The sequence below is a fragment of the Anser cygnoides genome, chromosome 2, assembly GCF_040182565.1.
Source record: "Anser cygnoides isolate HZ-2024a breed goose chromosome 2, Taihu_goose_T2T_genome, whole genome shotgun sequence".
Classification (NCBI taxonomy): domain Eukaryota; kingdom Metazoa; phylum Chordata; class Aves; order Anseriformes; family Anatidae; genus Anser; species Anser cygnoides.
The window spans coordinates 8,921,524-8,943,719 of NC_089874.1; the positions used below are offsets into that span (position 1 = coordinate 8,921,524).

Consider the following 22,196-nt stretch of genomic DNA (forward strand, 5'->3'; position numbering starts at 1 on the left):
GGTAACTAGTGATAGGACTAGAGGGAAGGGCCTCAAGTTGCACCAGGGGAGGTTCAGGTTGGAAATGAGGAGACATTTCTTCTCAGAAAGAGCAGTCAGGTGTTGGGACGGGTTGCCCAGGGAGGTGGTGGAGTCACCGTCCCTGGGGGTGTTCAAGGAGAGGTTGGACGTGGTGCTTGGGGACATGGTTTAGTGGTGACACTGGTGGTAGGGGGATGGTTGGACCAGGTGATCTTGGAGGGCTTTTCCCACCCTAATGAATCTATGATTCTGTGATTGTGTATTTCATGTATTTTATCATTCTGTTACGATTCTACGATTCTGTGATTATACGATTATTTTGCCCTTCGGCTCCCCTCAGGCGCCTCACCGCCCGCCACCCTCCCGTCGCCGCCTCAGCGCTGAGGTAACGCTCCCCCCCCCCCCCCATGAGGTAACGCCTGACGCGCGCTCCCGCGGCGGGGCGGGGCGGGGCGGCGGGGCCGCGCGCGGGGCGGGTGGTGTGTCCCGCACGTCATATCAGCCGCCCGCCCGCCATTGGCTGCGCCCGCCTCACCCGACGCCGCCGGGCTGAGCGCGCGACTCCCGCGCTCGGCGAGCTCGCGCCGCGGCCCCGCCCACCGCCGCCACCCCCCCTCCCCCTTTAGCCACGCCCCCTCCGCCTTTAGCCACGCCCCCTCCGCCGCGGGGCGGGGCGGCGGCTGCGGCGGGGCCCGGCGCTGCCCCCGGCCGCCGGTAGGTCGGCGGCGCCTGACGTGACCGCGGCGGCCGGCGGTTATAAACCCGAGCGCCGGGAGCGGGACGGCGGTGGGGGGGCGGTCTGTGTCCTCGTCCCGTCCCTCGCGGGCTGAGGCTGGGCGGCGGGGGCCTGAGGTGAGAGAGAGCGGCGGTGGGAAGAGGAGGGACGGGGGGGGGCCGGTCGTGACAGGAATTGGGGGCTCCAGGGGCCGGTCGTGACAGGAATGGGGGGTCGGAGCCTCAGAGCTGTGGGTCCTGACAGGAATGGGAGTCCCCCCGGCCCTGATAGGAGCCCCTCGGGCCAGATCCTGACAGGAATGGGAGGCCCCTGGCCCCAAGGGGAGCCCACCGGGCCAGATCCTGACAGGAACGGGAGCCCACTGTCCCTAACGGTAGCCCGCCGGGCTCAACCCTGGCAGGAATGGGAGCCCCTGTGCCCTGACAGGACCCCCCCGGGCCTGATCCTGACAGGAACGGGAGCCCCTTGGGCCCTGACAGGAGCCCCCGGCCACAACGGGAGCCCACCGGGCCCAATCCTGACAGGAATTGGAGCCCCCGGCCCTAACAGTAGCCCACCAGGCTCAACCCTGACAGGAATGGGAGTCCCGCAGCCCTGATAGGAGCCCCCTGGGCTGTCCCCTCACAGGAATGGGAGCCCACCGGCCCCAATGGGAGCCCCCCCGGGGCCCCATCCTGACAAGAACGGGAGCCCCCATCCCAGTGGAGTGGGGATCTTTGTCCTCCTGCTGCCTCCAGGCCTGGCTCCTTCCCCTCCTGCCGCATCTCCTCACAGCTCGCCCCGTAGCGCGGCGCTCGTCTTCAGGCTTGTTATAACCGGTTGTTTTTCCCGCTCGCGTTGCAGGGCTGCCGGCGAGGCCGATGCCCAGGCTGGAGAGCTGCGCCTGGAGCTGTTCGTGCGCTGCCAGGGGGAGGCACAAAACGCAGCCGGGCGACGCGGCCACCAAGGCGGATGAGATGCTGAGCTCCGGAGGCCCCTCGCAGGCGTCGGTGGGACGCGGGGCGCGGAGCCCCGGCGGCGGTGCGGGCAGCACCCTGAACTGGAGCCGGCACCTGGTGCAGCGGAGCGTGGTCCTCTTCGTGGTGGGCGCTTTCATGGCGCTGGTGCTGAACTTGCTGCAGGTGCAGAGGAACGTGACGCTGTTCCCCGAGGAGGTCATCGCCACGCTCTTCTCCTCCGCCTGGTGGGTGCCCCCGTGCTGCGGGACGGCGGCAGGTGAGCGGCACGCGTCGGGGCTGACTCATTTTTCTGTATATGTCTGGATTTGAATTGTTTGCGGGTTATTTTGGGAGGTGTGTGCGCCTCCCGCCCCCACCGTGGGGAGGGCAGCCAGCGCAGCTCGCCGTGCCCCGACCCCAGCACTGTGCCCCAACCTCGTGGCCGCTCCCCACGCCACGAAACCGCCTCGATTTGGGTATTTTGGGGTTTATTTCGCCCCCCCACCCCGAAGCGCGCCGCAAGCAGCAGCAGGCGCGGTGCAACCCGCGGCGCGTTCCCGCGACGACAACAGCGGCGCCCGCGCGCTCTCGCTTGGCCCCGCCCCCCTCGGGCCACCATTGGCTGCCGCCGAACTGGTGAGTGGCGGGCGGCGCTCGCCATTGGCTGCGGGCGCGAACAGGCCAGGGGCGGGGCCGAAAACAAGGAAGTCACGTGCGGAGGGGGAGCCGCGGCCGCGGGACGGGCACCGTGGAGCCGCCCCGGGGCGCCGGGCTTGGAGCGGGCCGGCGGCGTTGTGCCTGGCCGCCTGCTGGCACTGGTAAACCCCGACGCGATGCCCTCCCGGGGGTTGGAGCGCCGACAGTTCAGGTCAAGAGAAACAACGCCGTTGTGACAACGGCTTGTGTTAAAAGTGCTTTCACAGCGCTTTCCTGCCTATTTTTAAATGCAGCGGTGCTGAGCAAGATTGATTAAACTCGCATGAGTGATAAGCTCCATGCTAAGTGCCACGAGATAGGCTGTAATGAGGCTTCTGATAGTCCTGTCATGCTTGGATTATCTCTGGCATGTAGTTGTTATCTTAAGGTAAAAGTCCTGGCAACTGGCACCAAGAAGTGAGGCTTTCAGCATCAGTTCCATTAACTTACAGTAGTATCTCCTGTAACTCTTTTTACATGGAATTGACTTTTGTTAGGAGTCTAAGGAGAAAAACAGAGTAGGGAAGGAAACAAACATCCTAAACAATTAAAGTGCCCTGTCTAATCAGGGTTTGTGACAATACATGGAGTTGCAATCCTTAAAAGAATGAAACAAGTGTCCAGCAACTGAGTACACGCTAACCTTTTCCCTTCTGCAACCATTTCTCATAAGGCTGAGAAAAGGCTATACGCAGGTAAAACTCTGGCTAACAGTGTGAGTAGATATTTTTCACTGATGCAGGACTGATGGCAGTTTTTTCCTTAAGTTCTGCCCTGCTTCTATTTGATATCCAAATTCATTTAATTTGGATGGGAGCATAGGCTGCCTTACAGTCCAGAAGAAGGAGGGAAAGCAGCTCTGCCAAGAAACTTTTTAGTCCAAGCAAATAGTAATTCAGGGCCTGATTCACAGGCAGTAAATCAAGTTTGTAAAAGGAGCTGTCCTGCACATGAGCAATAAAGGTATACTCCATTCCTCACTATAATTAAGCTTTTTGTTATTTACTGGTACGAAGCAAACGTCTACTCAGGCTGGGAAATGATACTTCATGGGGGGGGAAAAAAAGAGCTAGAAGTCAGATACTTCACACTATGTATCTCTGCTATAAAGGTTCAAACAGAATATTGCTTGAAAAAGTCTGGTTTTTTTTTCACTTCTAAAGCTTGGGGAGGTGGGGTGGGAATGCTAACAACTGTTTTCTTCATCCTGCCTCCAGTAGTATGGTAGGCACCTCACTACTAGGAGGCTTTATCAAACACTTAATTGCCAAACTAATATTTAATGATAATGAAATAATCACAGTATAATGGTTAGTATAAGTTGGTCTTGCTTCTCTTGCAGCTGTTGTTGGCCTGCTGTACCCCTGCATTGACAGCCACCTGGGGGAACCACACAAGTTCAAAAGAGAGTGGGCCAGCGTAATGCGATGCATAGCAGTTTTCGTTGGCATTAATCATGCAAGTGCTGTATCCTTCAACTAGTTGACGTTGTTGCTTGATGTACTTAGTGTATTGCCATGAAACTGGCTCTTCCACTCATGCCTGGGAGAATTACAAAGGTAATGATAATGCTATTGGCGGAAGCAGACTTCTGAGACCTGCAATACAGTGCAATATCTACTTTAAGACAGATGACATAGTTAACTTAAAAGTAGTTACGGGGTTCTGGGATGGAGAAGGGCCAGACATCATTGTATGGCTGGTGTAGCTGAGTGTAACAGAGTAACATGTTATTTTAATCTGTATGTGTTCTCTATGTAATAGTTAACACAATTAACTGGTGAGATCCACTAAAATCTTCAGTAAGAGCGTTGTTTGTGCTGAATGGTGATGGCTTGGGCAGAAAACTTAAAGTTAGCAAGAGCTGTAATTGCTCAGCAGGTCTGAAAGGCAGATGCCTACCATTTTGTATCTAGAAATACAAAATCATGCTCACTTTCAGTTTGAGTAGGATGTGTGCAGACTTAAAAGGATTGTCCTTAACATCTGTTTTCCAGAAATTAGACTTTGCAAACAATGTCCAGCTGTCCCTGACTCTAGCAGCCTTATCGCTGGGTCTCTGGTGGACATTTGATCGTTCAAGAAGTGGTCTCGGACTTGGAATTACGATAGCCTTTGTAGCAACTCTGATAACTCAGTTCCTTGTATATAATGGTGTTTATCAGTAAGTTACACTTTAAAATAGTATTTCAACTCTCTTGTCTTAATTAAAGCAGGGGGTGCACAGGTATTGCAAACTACTTGTTAACATATTGGTGTGCTCTTATAAGGCATCTTATATGTCTAAAGCACCTTATTGTCATGCTGTTCTAAATGATGACATGGAGGGGAGGGGGGTAGACTGAGCTGTTGTCACTTCACCATACACCCCAACAAACCAAACATCTCCTGACTTGGTATATCACCAACTGGCGCTCAGGAGAGAAGAATTTCTAAACCTTGCTGGCAAGGACATTGGCTAGTTAAAGCTTGTAAGTTAAGAGACTTAATTTGGTCTCCCTATTTCTGCTCCTATGTTTCTGTGTTGGTTGGGTCTGGTGAGAAGCTTAGAGCATCTTGTTAACAGTATGTAAAGTGATGATAACATGATAATACACTGTTTCTGATTTATTTCCTTTTGTTTATTAGGTATACATCCCCAGATTTTCTTTACATTCGTTCTTGGCTTCCGTGTATATTTTTCTCAGGAGGTGTGACTGTAGGAAACATAGGACGCCAGCTGGCTATGGTAACTACTGTATAATTAGCATTTCCTTTTAGCAGTCCAAATAACTTCTGTCATTGTTACTCCAAGAACAAACTATGCCTTTAAGGGTATGACTCACAGATCGGGAGATTAATACCTATCTTCCCAAGAGCTGAAATGTAAACATGCAACCTGTGTTACCAGTGGAGTGGGAGTTGTCTTAGCAAGTGTTTGGGTATGTTCTGTGTGAAACCTTTTTTTCCAGCAAGAGCCTAAATGAGACCTGAATCGGTATACCAGATCCAGTCAGAATCTTAGCTTAGGTATAGTTATATCAGTAGCTTGACTTAACATCTAAGGTAGCTAGCAAGTTGAAAGACAGGTAGGCTTGCTCTAATTGCTCATGCAGTAAAGCACTTATGTTCTTTCTGGTCATTTAACATGTAGTTCCAGTATCACTCCATAAATGTGTTGCTGTAGTGTAGGTTATCTCATTTGCTAGGTCCTTAAGTAGTAATTCCCTTGTAGGGTACTTAACAGTAAACCTGGCACTGTGCATGAGCTTTAGGTCTGGTTGTCAAATGCAGTCAGACACTGAAGGATAGTAATAATTAATACTGTATCAATTTAACTTCTTTTCCTACATAACTCCTTTATTCTGGAAAGCACTCAACCATTCTACTTCTTTAAGTAGTTTAGGTGCCTTTCCTTTTCACTGAAGGAAGGGCCTTGATGTCTATCCATTAGGAGCTCCTGAAATACAAGTCTCCAAAGCTGTTTAGGAAAGGGGAAACTGTTTTTAGGGGCTGAACTACAAACGAGCAAAAAGGTCAGTCCGCAGCTAGCTGTCTTGCCTAGAACAGGCTTTCTGTCCCTTCTGCCTAACCTTTCTAACCCAGGGCATAGACATTCATGTACTTCAGATGTGGATGGTCAGAACTCGATACAGCAGACGGAACGGCTTGCAGCCAAGCTGGGGGGAAAAAGCCATGTTGCTCGACCACCACTGATTAATTTACATAGTTGATTCTCAGTTTCACTAAATTAATAGTAACGTCTTGTAGAAAAGGCTTTTTTAAAAAAAAAGTGTTGGCAAGTCTACCTGGTTTTAATAGCTTTCTTCTAAAAATTTTCTGATGTAACTTGGTATCAAGTCAGATTTCCCAGGACCTTAGTCACAATCTTAAAATTTCAGTCAATTTTGGTTTGCTCTGTCATTCTTTAAAATACAAGTTCACTACTTCCACTTCAAATCCCAGCAGTACATGCAATCTGCATGTGCTTTTTTTTTTTTCCTTTAGGACTAAGTGTATGGGGGGAGAGAGGTAGAATTTTTTTAAATAAAATATATTAGTAACTTATTACTAACTTATTAGTAACTTTCTCCCTCTCAGCTTGATGAAACCCAACATTTAATAGTTTGATTTCTGAAGAGAAGGTGAAGGTGCTGCTGCAGCTCTTGCTGCATGTTGCCACCTAATGTTGCTCCTTCATTACTCATCAGTTGGATTAGATGGAGGGCAGTACATCTTGAGTTGTAGCTATCATTCTCAGCGTCTGGCAAACTAGGGTTGTCTTTAGAACATGGACCTCACAAATATTTGTTTGCTACTGCTTGGGGGTTGCAGAACTGTGAACACATTGAATACCTGGGGCCATTTGTATTTTCTCAAGAGAATGAAGGAAAACTTACTGCAAGCTCTATTTTAAATAAAAGTTGTTTAAATGTTTTCTTACATTGATGTACTGGGGTTTCACACTAGAAAAGGAGCTTAGGAGGAAATGAGCAAGTCTATCTGATACTAGGCTTTGCAGGGAAAATCCAGCAATTCTTGCTTGAAGTCAGCTTGAAAGAGGGCCATTAAAAATGAAACAAATATCTATTAAGTGAGTGCTGTGCATCTCCTGCAAATAAATAGACTGAGATGGGGGGGAAGGCTGAAGAAGTCTTATTAATCTATCTACCAAGCCCAATGCTCTTTATCAAATGAACAAATTGAGGCAGCACAGAACCACGGTGACACTTCTGTCCATAGTTATGGAGTACATCCTTGTTGGGCTTTTACAAAAAGTCATGTTTGCTAGGTCACTGTCAATTTGACTAAATAGTCAACTAACTTTAGTTATTGAAAATATTGCATAACATAGTAACTTCTTACATGGTATTAAAATATAACATACTTTTTGTTATTTTTTTAATCCATAGGGTATTCCAGAGAAACCACACAATGACTAAATCCTTGGAGGAGAGAGCACGGTGCCAGCATGAAAGCAACATTGAGAAGACATGTTCCTGTTTTAAATTGAAGATTATTTAGAAAAAATAATCTCTCTATGGGCTCACTGCACAAATGACTTGTGGAAAAAAAAAAATTAATCCACTCTTAGAATAGCCAAGTGAAATTAACTGCTTATCTTGAAATCTTACCCTGATTTACTGCATAAGCATTTGCATATGGCTGTTCTCTGGAAGAGTTTAACACCAAGTTGAATACAAGCATTCAGGCTAAGTGGCAGTTTTCCAAGTATTAGATTCCAGTGTAAGTTATTGAAGCAGCTGCCACTTTTTAAAGCCTTGAAACAGAAATTTAATTACAAGCGCCTGTATCAGTGCCCAAAGGAAGTAGATCGATGGTGCTTAACAATGATGAAGTATGGTTTAATAGGAATAGTATTTATCCAAATCTTTTAAATATAGGGTTATTTAAAAATAAGAGTGATCAAAACAGATTAAAGGCATTGCACTAATGCTTTTAGGAGTCTTATGAAGGAATCATGACCTTACCTGTAATGCTGCATTAAGTTTGACTTTGGCAATGGAGGGGGTTCAAGGGACGAAAGGCTTGAAGTCACCTGGCTTGGAAACTTCTAAATTACTTCAGTACAATAGGTGAACGCTGGAGACAATCTTGTTCCAACATGAACTTTATCAAGAAATTTTAGCTTGAGTAAATCTTGTTCTGGCCCAATTCAGGAGAAAATTTAAGTGTTTGTAAGTATTCCTGCTTAAAAGTATGCACGTGCTTCAGTGTCTCACCAAAGAAAGCCTTCAGGAGTCTTAAATGTGTGGTGTCACTGAAGATACCTGCATTGCAGGTGCTTGTGGTTAGTGAGGATGCGGCCCCAACTCCTCGGAAGATCTCCAGTTTCCTCCTACAGCTGTTTTTGATCTTGCATCTGTTTGAGTGAGGGTTTTGACTAAAAACATTGGAAACAGAAGCAAGCCTAAAATGTGACTTAAACTGCACGTGAAGAATTTTGAACAGCTTGTTTTCTTAGTTCAGTTTATAAAAGAGATCACTACTTGTTTTTTTCACAACCCTATAGAACTTGCAATCTGTGATTGCCATGTGTAAAAAAAGAAAGAGAAAAGTGCTTATGTCACTACATTAAGCGTTTGGTGTTTCTTAATACATAGTTCTGTGAGCACAATGTATTCGTTTGATAGCTTAGACCACAGTAGACCTAAATAGCAAGTATTAGGTCTTAAAATTGAAGTGCAATGTACAGTAAAAATCTGAGCCTTGTATTCTCTTACATAGCGATCATTTTTTATGACAGATTAAAGAGAAGAAGGTTCTGAGTTCATTTCAATGCTGCATGGAGTCAAATGGAGCAATAATTTATTTAACTAGTAATAGTAGAGCTAGTTTTGTTGTACCTTTCATCAAACCCAAATTTTTAGAAATACTCCAATTTTGTGGTTATGGTGTACTTGTAAACTTTTCTGCATTTGCCTTTTTGTATTCTACATTTTTCGTGTGTGTTTGTTTCCACTCTTACATGGGTTCTGATATAATTAGAGGCATCTGTTAAAGACTGACCCGGCAAAAAAGATGTTGAGGCAAGGTAGCAGCATCCTGGCTGTTTTCACTCTTCTACGGGAATGCTATAACTGCTGCTTGTGCTTCTGTATAGGAGGAAGAGATTAGCACAAAGACGGTATTACAAAAATGCCCCCAATTCTAATCTTGCTTTGGTGTGAATTAAGAGTAATTTCACTGGCATAAGATCCTTTTCTCAAATTCTTAAAACCTAAAAATATAATCACATAAGTCTTCAGATCAGGATTGGATCAGCTCAGATACTTTAATAAGTGTGCTACCTGCTGGAGAGACAATTTTGCAACCATCTTAAAACCATTTCCAAAACATAAAACCATACATAAGATGACTGATCTCTACATGTATTTGATTGATAAAGAAGTATTTAAGATTTATTTGTGAAGCCTGAAGCTAGATCTGTATGTGTTAAAAATAATGCAGCCAAAAAATGTAAGTCAAAAGTTCATTTTTTGCCAATACTTAGAGGTACCTGAACCAAAGTGATTTAAGTTTGGAAGAGGTGGGAGGGGAGTGAAGAAAATTTGCACTATTCTGAATTTGAACACTTAAATTCTCATTCTTACTGATAAGTTTTCATCGGTGTGTTTGGTTTTACACTTTTTTTTACTATTAAAGTTTTACGATCAAGTCACGTTTGCCATGGATTCTCTGTATTCACATTATGCAGGAATCTTTCTTGAAAAGGACAGTCGTTATGGTTGCATAACTAACAGTCAGTCATGCATACTCAGTGGTATTAAAAAAGAAAATAATAATCCTAAACTGAATCTGTAAGATTAACTTTTAGAAGGGTTTCCAGCGTGGGTTATAGGGTTTAAGAAAAACAATCTTGCTGTTTTGCCAACTGACGTAAGTATGCGTTACTGCTACGTGACCTAGGGTACAGAACGCTATTACTATTGTCCTCCAAGATGCTGAAGTTCATAATCTGAAATAAAATAGGGAGGGTGCAGGGTAACCATGCTACTTCTTTCAGCTTGGTTGTCTGCAGTGACGAATTATTGAATGCCAAAGCATCTTAGAGGGCACACAGCAAGGAGGAATAAGCACTTGTAAGGCTTGGCACTGCTAGGACTTGCATCATTTGATTTAGGAAAGATAACATCTTGCTAATTTAAACAAAAGTATCTTGATTTTACTTTAAGTATACTTATTTGGGGCTTCTAGAAGCTGCTGTGTTTGTAGGGGGAGCAGTAGAATGGTTTTGTGATCAATCTTTGTCCACTTCACTGCAGTCTGTTGGCTTAGCTTGAGCAGCCTTCATGATGAGGTTTTTAACTGCTTTGGCTTAGCCAGCCTGCCTTCTGTTTGATGTAACTGTGCTGCACGCCAGCTGGAGTAGTAGCCAACATCTCCGGTCTGAGGATGGCCCAGATCCTCCAGGTGCGTTGCTTTCCCTCAAACTCTGCTTGAGCTTTGCCAGAAGGAATTAAAAAAAAACATGCACAAAAAGATTTGGGATGTAGCCTGGTCTTGGAGAACTAGGACATCTGACTGATGGTCTCCCTTTGAGACTGGGAAGTGTGCCCAAAGTTTCTACATGGAAAAAATATATATATGTATGTATCAGTCTTGCCAGAAAGTGTGATGATTTGACCTGTGTTTAGTTCCTGCACGCTCGTTCTGTGGGTTATTCAGCCTTTGGTTTTAAGCGTGGGGATTTGCAGGTGCTAAATTAGCCACAGGAGGGCCCATAGACTGTTCGCTGAATACAGCAGGAACATATTGAGGTGAATAATGAAATTAAGTCTCAGTAGCCTTCCTGCACATCAGAGTAGCTCCAAAATTCATGAGAACAAAGCATTGCATGCAGGACTAATTGAACAAAGCATACTTCTATAGAGAAGATCATTAAGGGTTCTGCCTCGGAAGCTTTTGAGAGGTGTCTGTCTCAAGGGGACACAGCTGGAGAGGTCCCTCCAGCGAAGGGGCCAGGACAGTGCCCTAAAAATAATGGTGATTTCCTTGGGTAACGAAGTACCACGTGAGTTGCCCCGCCTTGTGTTGTAGTCCTTTCCCTGCCTTTAAATCCTGTTGTGCAATGATACTTTTCTGTCTTTGCAGGCTACGAATGCTGGTTATGATGACAGATTAATAACACGGGTGAGGAGAGCAGTTTTATTGCACAGCTGCATGATAAGAAAGTAGGTAGCTTATAATGGTGCTGCTGGCCTGATCTGGTTAACTCTCAGAGACGGAACTCAAAGGATGTATGATAATTTCTGTAAATAAAGCATCACTGCTCAAGAAGTCCTGAAAGGTCAGAGCTTATGAGTTCTGCTCGGTGAAGTTTCCCCCAGCTGTACATAATGCTTTCTCTCTTACGGTAAGTCACGTCTAGGTGGTTTCAGAGTCCTGTTATATTAAATAGCAGACAAGTGCTGCAGAAATTCCACCAACTTGTAACATTTCCTGTAGTAATGAAAACAGATCAGCATTTTTACACGGAAATCAAACACACCTTCCCTGCTTCTCCTGGGCTTGGTGCTGGGAAGGGGAGGCCAGCTCCTGTAGCTGCTCCAGGGATGCTCCAAGCTCCCTGTCTCCTACAGCACGTGGTCCAGAGGGTTCTCTGGGCTGGTGTTTTCTGATTCACCAAAAGCAGCTGAGTAGCTCATAGCTTCAGAGGAGCTCATAACTGACTTCACAGGGGTCAGATTTAGTAGTCCTGAGAGGTTTTAGCCCTGCTCAGGACGCCTTGAGGGCTGTATTCTAACAGTATCTAACTGAACCACCTTCTGTTTAAATATATATTTGTATATTAGGCCTGCTGAAGGCCGTATATGTCTGTTAGCTGTGCGTGAATGCACAAAAAAATCACCCTTTTCATGGCATCTTGAAGTAGATGCCCGTAAAATAGAATATGGTAAACTGGATTCAGAGGGGAGCCAAGGTCGCATCCAATAAACCTGGCCTGTGGTGGCTCGCTGAGGTGTCTCTGCAGGAAGGGCAGTAGCTTGGATGTGACCACGGGGTTCTTCAGGACAGGGTCTGGCATTTTAATTGTAGTGTGCCCAAGAGACACGAGAAAGCCTCAGATCAGATGTCTTGGGACCACCACAGCTTGGAGGAGACTGACTTCTGCCGTACAGAAAGGCTGGGAAGGTGCCCAGCGGTACCTACAGCCGCTCCTGCGGTCACCAAGGGGTTCTGGCACGTGTGTGGTTGAACAAAGGGCTCGTGATCCCTCTGGGACAGGTGGAGTTCTTAAACCTTGAACTTGGACACAAAGGAGATGTTCCATTAACATCAGGGGTCGTTTGGGAGCAGGAGACAGTGAGATCACTGAGAAGTCCCTCCTTTTGGGAGGGGAGGACAATTATTGCGGCTTTTGGGGTTAAAGTACACGGTTTCCTCAAAAAGTGGTCCAAGTTGTTTAGTAGTGCGGTGTTTTACCAAAAATCTGAAGTAGGCTTTTTTATAAAAGCGGGATGAGCGATTTCAATTTCTAAACATTTTCCCCAGTTATTTTCCATGTTACAGAAATTCGTAAGAATGTCTTGTAGAAATTTTCTGTTTTGATAAATAAGCATTTTTGGCAAAAAAAAAAAAATAAGGGGGGGGGAGTGTCAATAAACTTTTATGAATTTCACTAGGTACCTCCTCGCTCCTAGAGAGCGACCCCCTCGGGCTGCGGGGCAGCTCTGAAACCTAAAAGCCCCGATTCAGGTTTCAATACCGGGAGGTATTTGCTGCCTTATAAACACACGCTGCTAACGGATTTAAGGCTGGCTGTATGAATCTGGTGTCATCCAAAAGCAAGGAAACTTGGCTGTGCCTCGGAATAACCCTGGCTGGTTCCTGTTGTGCCAGACCGTCAGAGCCAGGTGTGCGGGCACATTGCAAACAAAGGGGGCTTCATGGGCAAACCCCGCATTCATAGGCCAAAAAAAAAAAAAAAAAATTTGTTCAATTTTGCGTCAAAGAGGCTCTGGGTGTTCTCCAACACACACCGTGTGGTGCTCAGGGGGTTCCCTGATCTCCCACCTGGTGCCGCACAAGCTGCCCAGAAATCCCCGTGAAGCTAACAGAGACGTGGGGGAGAATTCCTCTTGAGCTGGGGGAGCATCACCAGGAACACTCCCTGCTGCCTTGCCCAGCGTTAGCAAAACAGCACACGAAAACTTCAAGGGCTGGCTTGTGCAATGGAGATCCTGTTCGGGCAAGCAGAGCGCATCCGTTTCCACGCCGAGCTCTGCAGCAGTGAGCTTCTTTGCAAGCTCTGTTTTTAAATATTTTTCCTTTCTGGAAAAAATATATTTTCCAGGACAAAATATTTTCTTTCTTCCTTTTACGGAGCTGTGCTCGCGGAGGCAGCAGCAGCCTTAGGGGGACAACAGGGGGAGGGCTAAGGGCTGGGGGTCCCCTCCTGGTGGTCTTGGTCATTTCTAAAGCCACTGAGCAATCGTCCTACCAAAGCTCCTGTAGGTCACCTTCAAGCACCTTGCTGAAGGCTATGTCAGAACGGGTTGAGAAAGAGAGAATAAAAACATCAGGAAAAGAGCTCAGATATTTACCAGATTTCTTCTTCTTATGTGAAGAAAGCCCTTGCTATCAACAGGACAGATCCTAGGGTCTTTGCTTAGTTTTTACTTTGTCTTTACTCAACCATCCTGCAGAGCTGCTGGGATGAAAGCCTTACCACAGTACAAACTAGTTCATACTCAATACGTACTGAAAGAAACAACCTGGAGACTAATAATTCTCTCATCGGGCCCCAGTTGTGAAACACAGACATCTGCCGTGAGTTTTGACACCCTAGGTCATTGAAGGCAATCTTGAGGGGCTGAGAGGTTTGGCACAGGAGACCCACAGCCTCTGAGAGCGGCATCTGAAGGCCAAAAAGAGGACGTGGGACATCTTGGGTGGCACAAGTCTTCAGTTTTGAATCCCACCATCGCTATCCACTAATACGCAAGCCGAAGATGTCGATGAGCACTTAAGATGAGAAATACCAGCGCTTCAGGATTTTGCCCAACAATCAAACGTCGGAAATGGACCCCGAAGCCAACAACACGCAGATATCCCAGCATCATCACCCCCACCACCAGCAGTCGTGGGAAGGAGTCAGGAGAGGGAAGTCTGAACGCAAAGTTATGAGGTTGCTAGAACAACCAGCCCCACACAGGGGCCGGTGAGTGAATCCCATCGTATCGGCAGTGGGATTTGGGGAAAGAACAGCTGCATTTGCCTGCCTGCTCCTTGGGCATGTTCCACCTGCTTAATTGAGGGCAGGTCCAAATGAGCCATCTGTTGACCTGGTTGAGAAATCAGAGTTTGCCATTAAAGATATTTTTACAAGTTATTAAAGACCTGGAAGGAATGGAGAGACGAGTAAAAAATGAAGGTAAGAAGCTTTGCCTTGGAGGCACAGGTAATATCTGTAACAGATGCTACACCCTACGCCTAAGCTAATTGTTAAATGAGTCACCCTGGCAAAAGAAGCATTAATAAAGGGAAGCGAAGACTGAACATCTGGAAAATAATATGAAAGGAGAGAATTTTCATATTTTGGAACTCCTTGCTGGGTGGGAACTGCTTGGGGAGATGGCTCTAATTGCTTGTCTGAGAGAATGAAAAGTGAGGCTATTCCCAGCCCGCAGTCAGCACAGTCACTGCCTATTCCTCTCTGCTCCCTCGCCCCAGTGCCGCAGCAACTATGTGGGGCCCCGACCTGCAAGGGCTGAGACATGCTCTTCATCTTCTGCACCCCTCCTGGACAGTGATGTGGGCCTGCAAAATGTGCACCAGCCTCCTCAGGACTTGGGTCCAGGCTCAGGAGAAGCTGGTCTGAGCAGCTGAGTGCTAGAAGCGCAATCAAAACAAGGTGGTTTGTTGGGACCTGTGTCTTGGTGCTGATGACTGTTGGCCAGGATTCGTTTTGCTGACTACTCTTTCTGCTCGGGGCCATCTTGGCCATGGCCATGTGGTGGGCTTGGAGAACATCAGCCCTTCTGCTGCCTGCTTTGTGCCTCTTTGCTGGGTATGGGGAGCTTTGGTGGGAACCATGGGCAGGTTTCTCCCTCTTTTCTCCCAGGAAAATGTCTTGGCCAACACACAGCACGTTTCCCTGCACGCACCTCTGAGGAAGCATCCACACCACAGCCTGAGGCTTTTTAGCACAGACCTGGAAATGGGTCACGCTCCGTGCTCTGATGGTGTCTGTCTGGGCTTAGCTTTTGTGTGTGCCATCTCTTTGGAGAAGCAGCGAACGATTCTCTCACCTTTCCTCCGTTTGGTCTTCTTGCTCTTTGGTTATCTTGCCCCGTCTTTCAGTCTCCTCTTTCCTTCTTCCTCGCGGGAGAAGTCCCTTCACCAAATACCCTCAGGTAGCCCTGGGCAGGAGCCCACTCCAGGAGGACACCGTGGGTTGGCAGCTGGCAAACGGGGGGAGAAGAAACACTGAGTGTGGGATCTGCACCAAGACAGGAGCCTCGTCTCTCTCGTTTCAAAACAACCATTTGTTTCACTGCACAAGCCCGGCTGTCTGATGCAGGAAACTAAAATACAAGCAGTTTGATCTACAAGAGGAGGCTGAGGGGAGACCTCATCACAGTCTACAACTTCCTCGTAAGGGGGTGTCGAGAGGCAGGAGACCTTTTCTCCATTAACACCAGTGACAGGACCCGCGGGAACGGGGTTAAGCTGAGGCAGGGGAAATTTAGGCTCGACATCAGGAGGGGGTTCTTCACAGAGAGGGTGGTTGCACACTGGAACAGGCTCCCCAGGGAAGTGGTCAGTGCACCGAGCCTGTCTGAATTTAAGAAGAGATTGGACTGTGCACTTAGTCACATGGTCTGAACTTTTGGGTAGACCTGTGCGGTATCAAGAGTTGGACTTGATGATCCTTAAGGGTCCCTTCCAACTCAGGATATTCTATGATTCTACTTTTATAAATAGAGCATACAAACCGCTCAACCACCCTCCAAACATGATGCTGCTCCCAGCCGTAGTATGGAGGCACCACCAGTGGCATGTCAAGCCCTCTGGAGCTTTTCTTTCCAACCCCAAAAGGGGATGGAAGAGTTTTTCAGTATTTCGTGTTTGTGTTTTTCTAGATAAAGGTGCAGAGCCGAGCAGGGGTTGGATACCCCTCTGCTGGGTGCCCAGTGTGCCCCAGCTCTCACCATGCTCTGGTGTCCCCAGAGGGAGGACAACGTTGGGCGAGTATTTCTCCTTAGATGAATGGAAAACCATCACTAACCGGTGACTCTGATCTGCTTTTTCCCAATTTTCTTCCAAAATACGCATGTATGGGAATCAATTTTGCAGGAAGGGTGATGGGAGGGGTTGTATAGGAGGAGCTGGCACGGGGACGTGGCACCAGCCCAGGGGCAGGCCGTTTGCCACGATGCCATGGCAAATGTGGAGGGACATCGGGCTTGGGATTGGAGCAAGCAAGGATGCAAAGAAGGGTCCCCAGGGCCACAGCATGGGCATGAGGAATGGAGCTGGTGATGAAGGGCACCTGGACAGCCACGCACATGGAGGGGACGCCAACCCCGACCCCTTCCCAAGCAGCACAGGCGGGCAGAGGCTGCGGCACATGAGGGTGCGCGGGGGGCTGCGGCCAGGCACGCACGCTCCCGAACTCGCGCGCAAGGATCCTAAAACGTAATTATGAAATTTTAAAAAACAACTTGACGTTATAATTATAACGGTTCCTGGAGGAGCCGCGTAATTGAATTCTAGGGTGTCTCGCTCTCATTGCAGGCGCTAACAAGAGAGCAGCTCAGCTTCCCTCGCAGCCTTCCCGGAGCCCGGCAAAGCTCGGGAGACACCCAACAATTCAATTATTGTTTCCCCCTGGAAAGCAGATCATTTTAGACACACGGCCAGCTCTAATTACAAAGGAGAAAGGGGAAATTTCTCGTGTCCAAAATTATTTGACTCATTGCAAGGATTTATTTTCCACGAGGCCTAAAGCTTGGGTGGAAGGCAGGGATGGAGGAATGGGGCGAAGGCAGGGCAGAGCCTCAGCATCATCCCTGGAGCCTGTGCTCGGGGCTGAGTCCCCCACAGCCCTCTTGTTCCCTCAGATGAGGCCACTTTCCAGGCAGAAGGAAAAGCAGGGCCACATGCGGAGGTGACCACAGAGTCCGCTTTCATGGCAAAGCAGGAGGCTTCGCTCGGGCGGCAGGTGAGCAGAGCTGCTGCCCTTGGTGGGGACGCGGCACAAGGACATCCCTTGCCCTCGTACTGCCGCTCTCTGCAGTAAAAGCACAAGGTCATTTTTCTTTTTTTTTCCTAGATTATTTTTTAAATGTTCTTTTGTGAGGAAAGACTATCTCATGTAGGGGAAGTCCCTTTTCCAATTACCATTAATTAACTCATCTCTAATAGATTTTTTAGAGCCCTCCATTTCCCGTGGCCATACCAGGGCGGCGGGCAGGAAGCTGAGCTGCTGCTCTGCCTCAGGACGGACCAGGCTGCCCCGAACCCCCACAACACAACACTTTAAAACATTCCCATATATATTTTCTTTGACTTTTATATATATTTTATAATTTGTAATTATTTCTTCATAAGCCCTGCTGGGTGATGCTTCTGCCTGGCATGTCCACCTCGGGCAAGGGGGGAAGCGATGCTGGTGGCTCCCACCCACCCTCCCGGGACCACCCTGTCCCCCCACCCCAAATCCTTCCCTTCCTTCATTTCCAGAGTGGAGAAATTAATACTGATGTGATGTTTATGGTTGATTTGAAGTCTAGCACTTGTTAGATAATCCTGTTAGTAGCTTGCGAAAACAAGGGACCCCTTGTATAATCAGTAATTATAACAGGCGTTTTATGTTAAATTATGTCTAATAGGCAGGACAAAAAGGAAAATGTGTTTTCGGCTTGAGCCTTGTTGGTCCAGAAGGAAGACAAGCCTGCTCTGTGCAGAGAACTTGGTGAAAGATGTACATCTTAGGGCGAGGAATAAAGGAAAATGTTTGGGGATTTCAGCACCAGGATATCTGGGGGCTGGATCAGTGTGACTGCCCTTTCACCATCGAGGGGAAGTAGAGGTAGAGGTTAGAGGCAGAGGTAGACGTTAGGTTAGAGGTAGAGGTTAGAGGTAGGGATTAGAGGTAGAGGTTAGAGGTAGGGGTTAGAGGTAGAGGTTAGAGGTAGGGATTAGAGGTAGGGATTAGAGGTAGGGGTTAGAGGTAGGGGTAGTGGCAGGGGTAGAGAAAGAAATGGGGGGAAAGGGAAAGGAAATAAAGAAAAAGGGGAAGAAAAAAGGAAGTAAAGGGAAAGGGGTAAAGGAATAGCACCTGGGCAGCCCGGCTCCATGCCGATGGGGCGAGCGGCGAGCCCTGCAGCCCCTTCGCACCTCCCCACCAGGTAAGCAAAAGAAAACATGGAGGGGGGAGGCTAAGGCAAAGCCTCCATAAAGCCTTGAAATAGAATAGAATGAAATAAAATAGAATAAAATTGAATAGAATGAAATAAAGTAAAGTAATATGAAATAATGTAAAATAATGTGAAATATAAATAATAAAATAAAATAAAATAAAACAAAACAAAACAAAATAAAAAAAATAAAATAAAATAAAATAAAATAAAATAAAATAAAATAAAATAAAATAAAATAAAACAAAATAAAATAAAATAAAATAAAATAAAATAAAATAAATCCCCCTAGCCTCGCTCAGCCTGCTGCGGAGCACAGGGCTCCGTGCCTCCCGGGGCAGGCAGCCTCCCTCCCTCCGTCCCGCGGAGGATCCGCTCCCGGGCGGCGCTGGGGGCCGCGGGCGCGCATCCCCCGCGCATCCCCCGCGCATCCCCCGCGCATCCCCCGCCCGTGCCCGCGCTGTGCCCGGGGGGTGCTGAGCTCCTGCCCGGGGGTGCTGTGGCCACACAGCCCCTTTCGTCCGGCCGCAGCGTTTTGCAGGTCGGAAAGGCTGGCTGAAAGTAAACCAAAACGCTGAAAATAACAGCGTGGCGCTCGGAAGAGGAGCTGCAATTAAAGGCAACGAAAGCCCGAAGCCGGGCAGGCTGGAGCCCGAGGTTCTCGGTAACTTTTTTTCAGCTTTAAATTTCGGCTTTGCTTAAAGCCCCCCCCCCCCCACCCCCCAGCCGTGGCGCTGTTTACCCACCCGAATTATTGTAAATACGTTTAGCCAAGTAGGCTCTCGAGGAAATCTCGCTCCATAACCGTGCAACCCGGTCCCTCGGACGTGTGCGGGGGCAGAAAATCTAATTAAAAGCTAATAGGAGCGGCGCGGGGGGTTAATTCGGCGGGGGGCGAGGAGCAAATGTTTGAGCAGGGGAGCGCTAACAGCCGGCCCCCGCGCGCAAGCGGAGCGGGGCGGCAGGAGCCATCCCCCTCGGTTCCAATTTTTGAGCCAGAAAATTAAAAACAAATATTTAAAGTCGGCAGTTGGGAAGTTTTAGCGTGCTCGGTGAAGTGAAGGCGCTTGGCCGGGCGGTCCGGGGGGGGGGTGGGCTCGGCTCCAGGGGGGCTGCGGAGAACTGGGGGGAGCTCGAAGGAGCCCCGCCGCCGGGGGGGAGACGAGGGGGAGATGAGGGGGAGGTGAGGGGGAGATGAGGGGGAGATGAGGGGGAGGTGAGGGGGAGATGAGGGGGAGACGTTTCCTTGGCCCTGCGCCGGGAGCTGCGCAGCCCCGCGAAGACCTGGGGAGGTCCGGGGATAAGAGAAGGGATGGGGAGGTGGGAGGGGGGGGGGGGAGGGAAAAGGAGAAATGGGAGGAAGGGGAAGAAATAGGGGAAAGGGAAGAAGGGGAAGGGGAAGGAAAAGGGGAAAGGGAAACGGAAATGGAAAGAAAAAAAAAGGGAAAGGAAAAAGAAAGAGGAAAAGAAATAAGGAAAGGGAAAGAAAAAAAAAATAGGAAAAAGGAAAGAAAAAGGAAAAGAAAAAAGGAAAGGGAAAGAAAAAATGAAATGAAAAGAAAAAGGGAAAGGGAAAGAGAAAAGGAAAAAGAAAGAAAGGAAAAGGAGAAAAAGAAAAAGAAAAAGAAAAAGAAAAAGAAAAAGAAAAAGAAAAAGAAAAAGAAAAAGAAAAAGAAAAAGAAGAAAAGGAAAAAGAAAAAGAAGAAAAGGAAAATGAAAAAAGAAAATGAAAATGAAAAAAGAAAAGGAAAAGGAAAAGGAAAAAGGAAAAGGAAGAGGAAAAGGAAAAAGGAAGAGGAAAAGGAAAAAGGAAAAGGAAAAGGAAAAGGAAAAAAGGAAAAGGAAAAAGGAAAAAAGAAAAAGGAAAAAGGAAAAAGAAAAGGAAAAGTAAAAGGAAAAAAGAGAAAGAGAAAAGTGGGAAAGGAAAAAGAAAAATGAAAAAGGGGAAAGAAAAGGAAAAGGGAATTGAACAGGAAAAAGAAAGGGGAAAGGAAAAGAAGAAGGAAAAAGAAAGAAGAAAAGGGGAAAAAAGAAAAAAAAAGAAGAGAAAAAATAGAAACAGAGGGAAAAATAAAAACAAGAAAAAAGAGAAGGGAGCAAAAGCAAACGGCGGAGCAGAGCGGCAGGCCGGGCGGCGGGGCCGGCAGGCAGCGGGGCGGTGCAGGCGGCGGCCGCGGGGCAGCGCCGGGGGGCTCGGGGCGGGCCCGCACCGGGCGGGGTGCCCGTCACCGCCCCGGCGTGCCTCTCTTCTCCTCCTTTTCTTTTTCTTTTTTTTTAATTTTTTTCTTCCCTTTTTCCTTTTTTTATTTTAATTTCACCCCTTTTTTTTTATTTTCCCCTTTTTTAAAAATTTTTCCCTCGTTTTCTCCTTTTTTCCCCATTTTTCCCTTTTTTTCCCCCTCTTTTTCATTTTTCCCCCCATTTTTTTTTCTATTTTTCTTTCTTTTCCCACCGCGAATTCATCACCCGAGTCCATTTTCTCCGCAAAAAGAAGTATTATAACGAGCTCGGCACGCACCGAGCTCCCCAGCCTTGCCGCGGCTTGTTGCGGGGCCATCTCCCACCTCCCTATTTCGGGATTTTTTTTTAGGGGGATGCTCAGCACCGTGTCCCACCGACTGCCCTCCTCTCGGCTCGCTGGGGAAGTTTGTGCAAGTTATTTTTGTTGCTGTCCTCCAGACAAAATAATGTCTGCGTTATTTCGGCGGGTGCAGTTTCCGTGTGGCACAGCCTGCCTCTCCTCCGAAAACCGAGGAGAAAAAAAAAAAATAAAAGGAAAAATAAAAAACAAAACTAGAACCAAACTAAAAAAGCCTTGACATTTATCCCCAGCTCCTGGCGCTGCTCAGTAAGGTTTAATTGCAAAACTGAGCCGAGATGCCAGCCGGTATCGGTCATTAGGAACCTTTCTTAAAGTCTTGTCAGCCTGCAATGAGAACCAGATTTAATGGAGGCAACCACATACCTCCTGGGCTGCCAGCTGAAACTGAGACCATGCAAAGGAGGATAGAAATGCCAAATAAGCCACCACCTTCCCTTCCTAGCAACCAACTCTTTAAATTTATTGCTTTTTTCTTTTCCTTTCTTTTCTCCTTTTTTTTTTTTTTTTTTTTTTTTTTCCTCCCCTCCCATCCTCCCTTTGAGGAGCTGGGCAGGATCTTTATTTTTCAAAGGTGCTTTCAGGAGTTTGGCCCCGGGGGTTTCGCTTGGGTCGGTTTTTGGCTTTGTGGGTCGGGTCCGGGGGGGAAGAGGCGGTGAGAGATGGAGGCGGCCGAAAGCCCCCGGGCTCCCCGGCCCCCTCCCCGGCCCCCCCGGCCCGGCTGTCCTTGCAGCGAGGGGACGCCAGGGGGCAAGAGGCGTTCACGAAGCCTGCCTCCCTCCGTCCTTCCCTTCCCTCCAGCCAGGCAGCCCTCCAGCCCTCCCGACGGGGTTTCAGCACCGCGCCGCGGCAAAAGTCGCGTTTCTTAAAAGAAAAAGGGGGAAAAGGTGTGTGAGAGAGACAGAAAGAAAGGAGGGCGAGAGAAAGAGGGAAAGAAAGAGAGAAAGGAGAAAGAGAAGTAGAGGGGAAAGAAAAGAGAAAGAGAAGGAAAGAAAGAAAGAGAGAAAGAGAGAGAGAAAGAAAGAGAGAAAGACAGAGAAAGAAAGAAAGAAAGAAAGAAAGAAAGAAAGAAAGAAAGAAAGAAAGAAAGAAAGAAAGAAAGAAAGAAAGAAAGAAAGAAAGAAAGAAAGAAAGAAAGAAAGAAAAAGAAAAGAAAGAAAAGAAAGAAAGAAGAGAAAGAAGAGAAAGAAAAGAAAGAAAGAAAGAAAGAAAGAGAGACAGAAAGAGAGAAAGAGAGACAAAGAGAGAAAGAGAGAGAAAGAAAGAAAAGAAAAAAAGAAAAAAGAAAAAAGAAAAAAGAAAAAAGAAAAAAGAAAAGAAAAGAAAAGAAAGAAAGA

At 47.4% G+C, this 22,196-nt stretch overlaps 1 protein-coding gene across 1 annotated transcript; it reads left to right on the forward strand.

The window, feature by feature from the left end:
• Window positions 1-715: 715 nt before the first annotated feature.
• Window positions 716-9,553, forward strand: INSIG1 (insulin induced gene 1). The gene is made up of 6 exons (XM_066991440.1): window positions 716-873; window positions 1,601-1,972; window positions 3,734-3,858; window positions 4,389-4,555; window positions 5,020-5,119; window positions 7,284-9,553. The coding sequence occupies exons 2-6, from the start codon at window positions 1,618-1,620 to the stop codon at window positions 7,311-7,313; spliced, it is 777 nt and encodes a 258-aa protein (XP_066847541.1). The 5' UTR covers window positions 716-873; window positions 1,601-1,617; the 3' UTR covers window positions 7,314-9,553.
• Window positions 9,554-22,196: the final 12,643 nt, after the last annotated feature.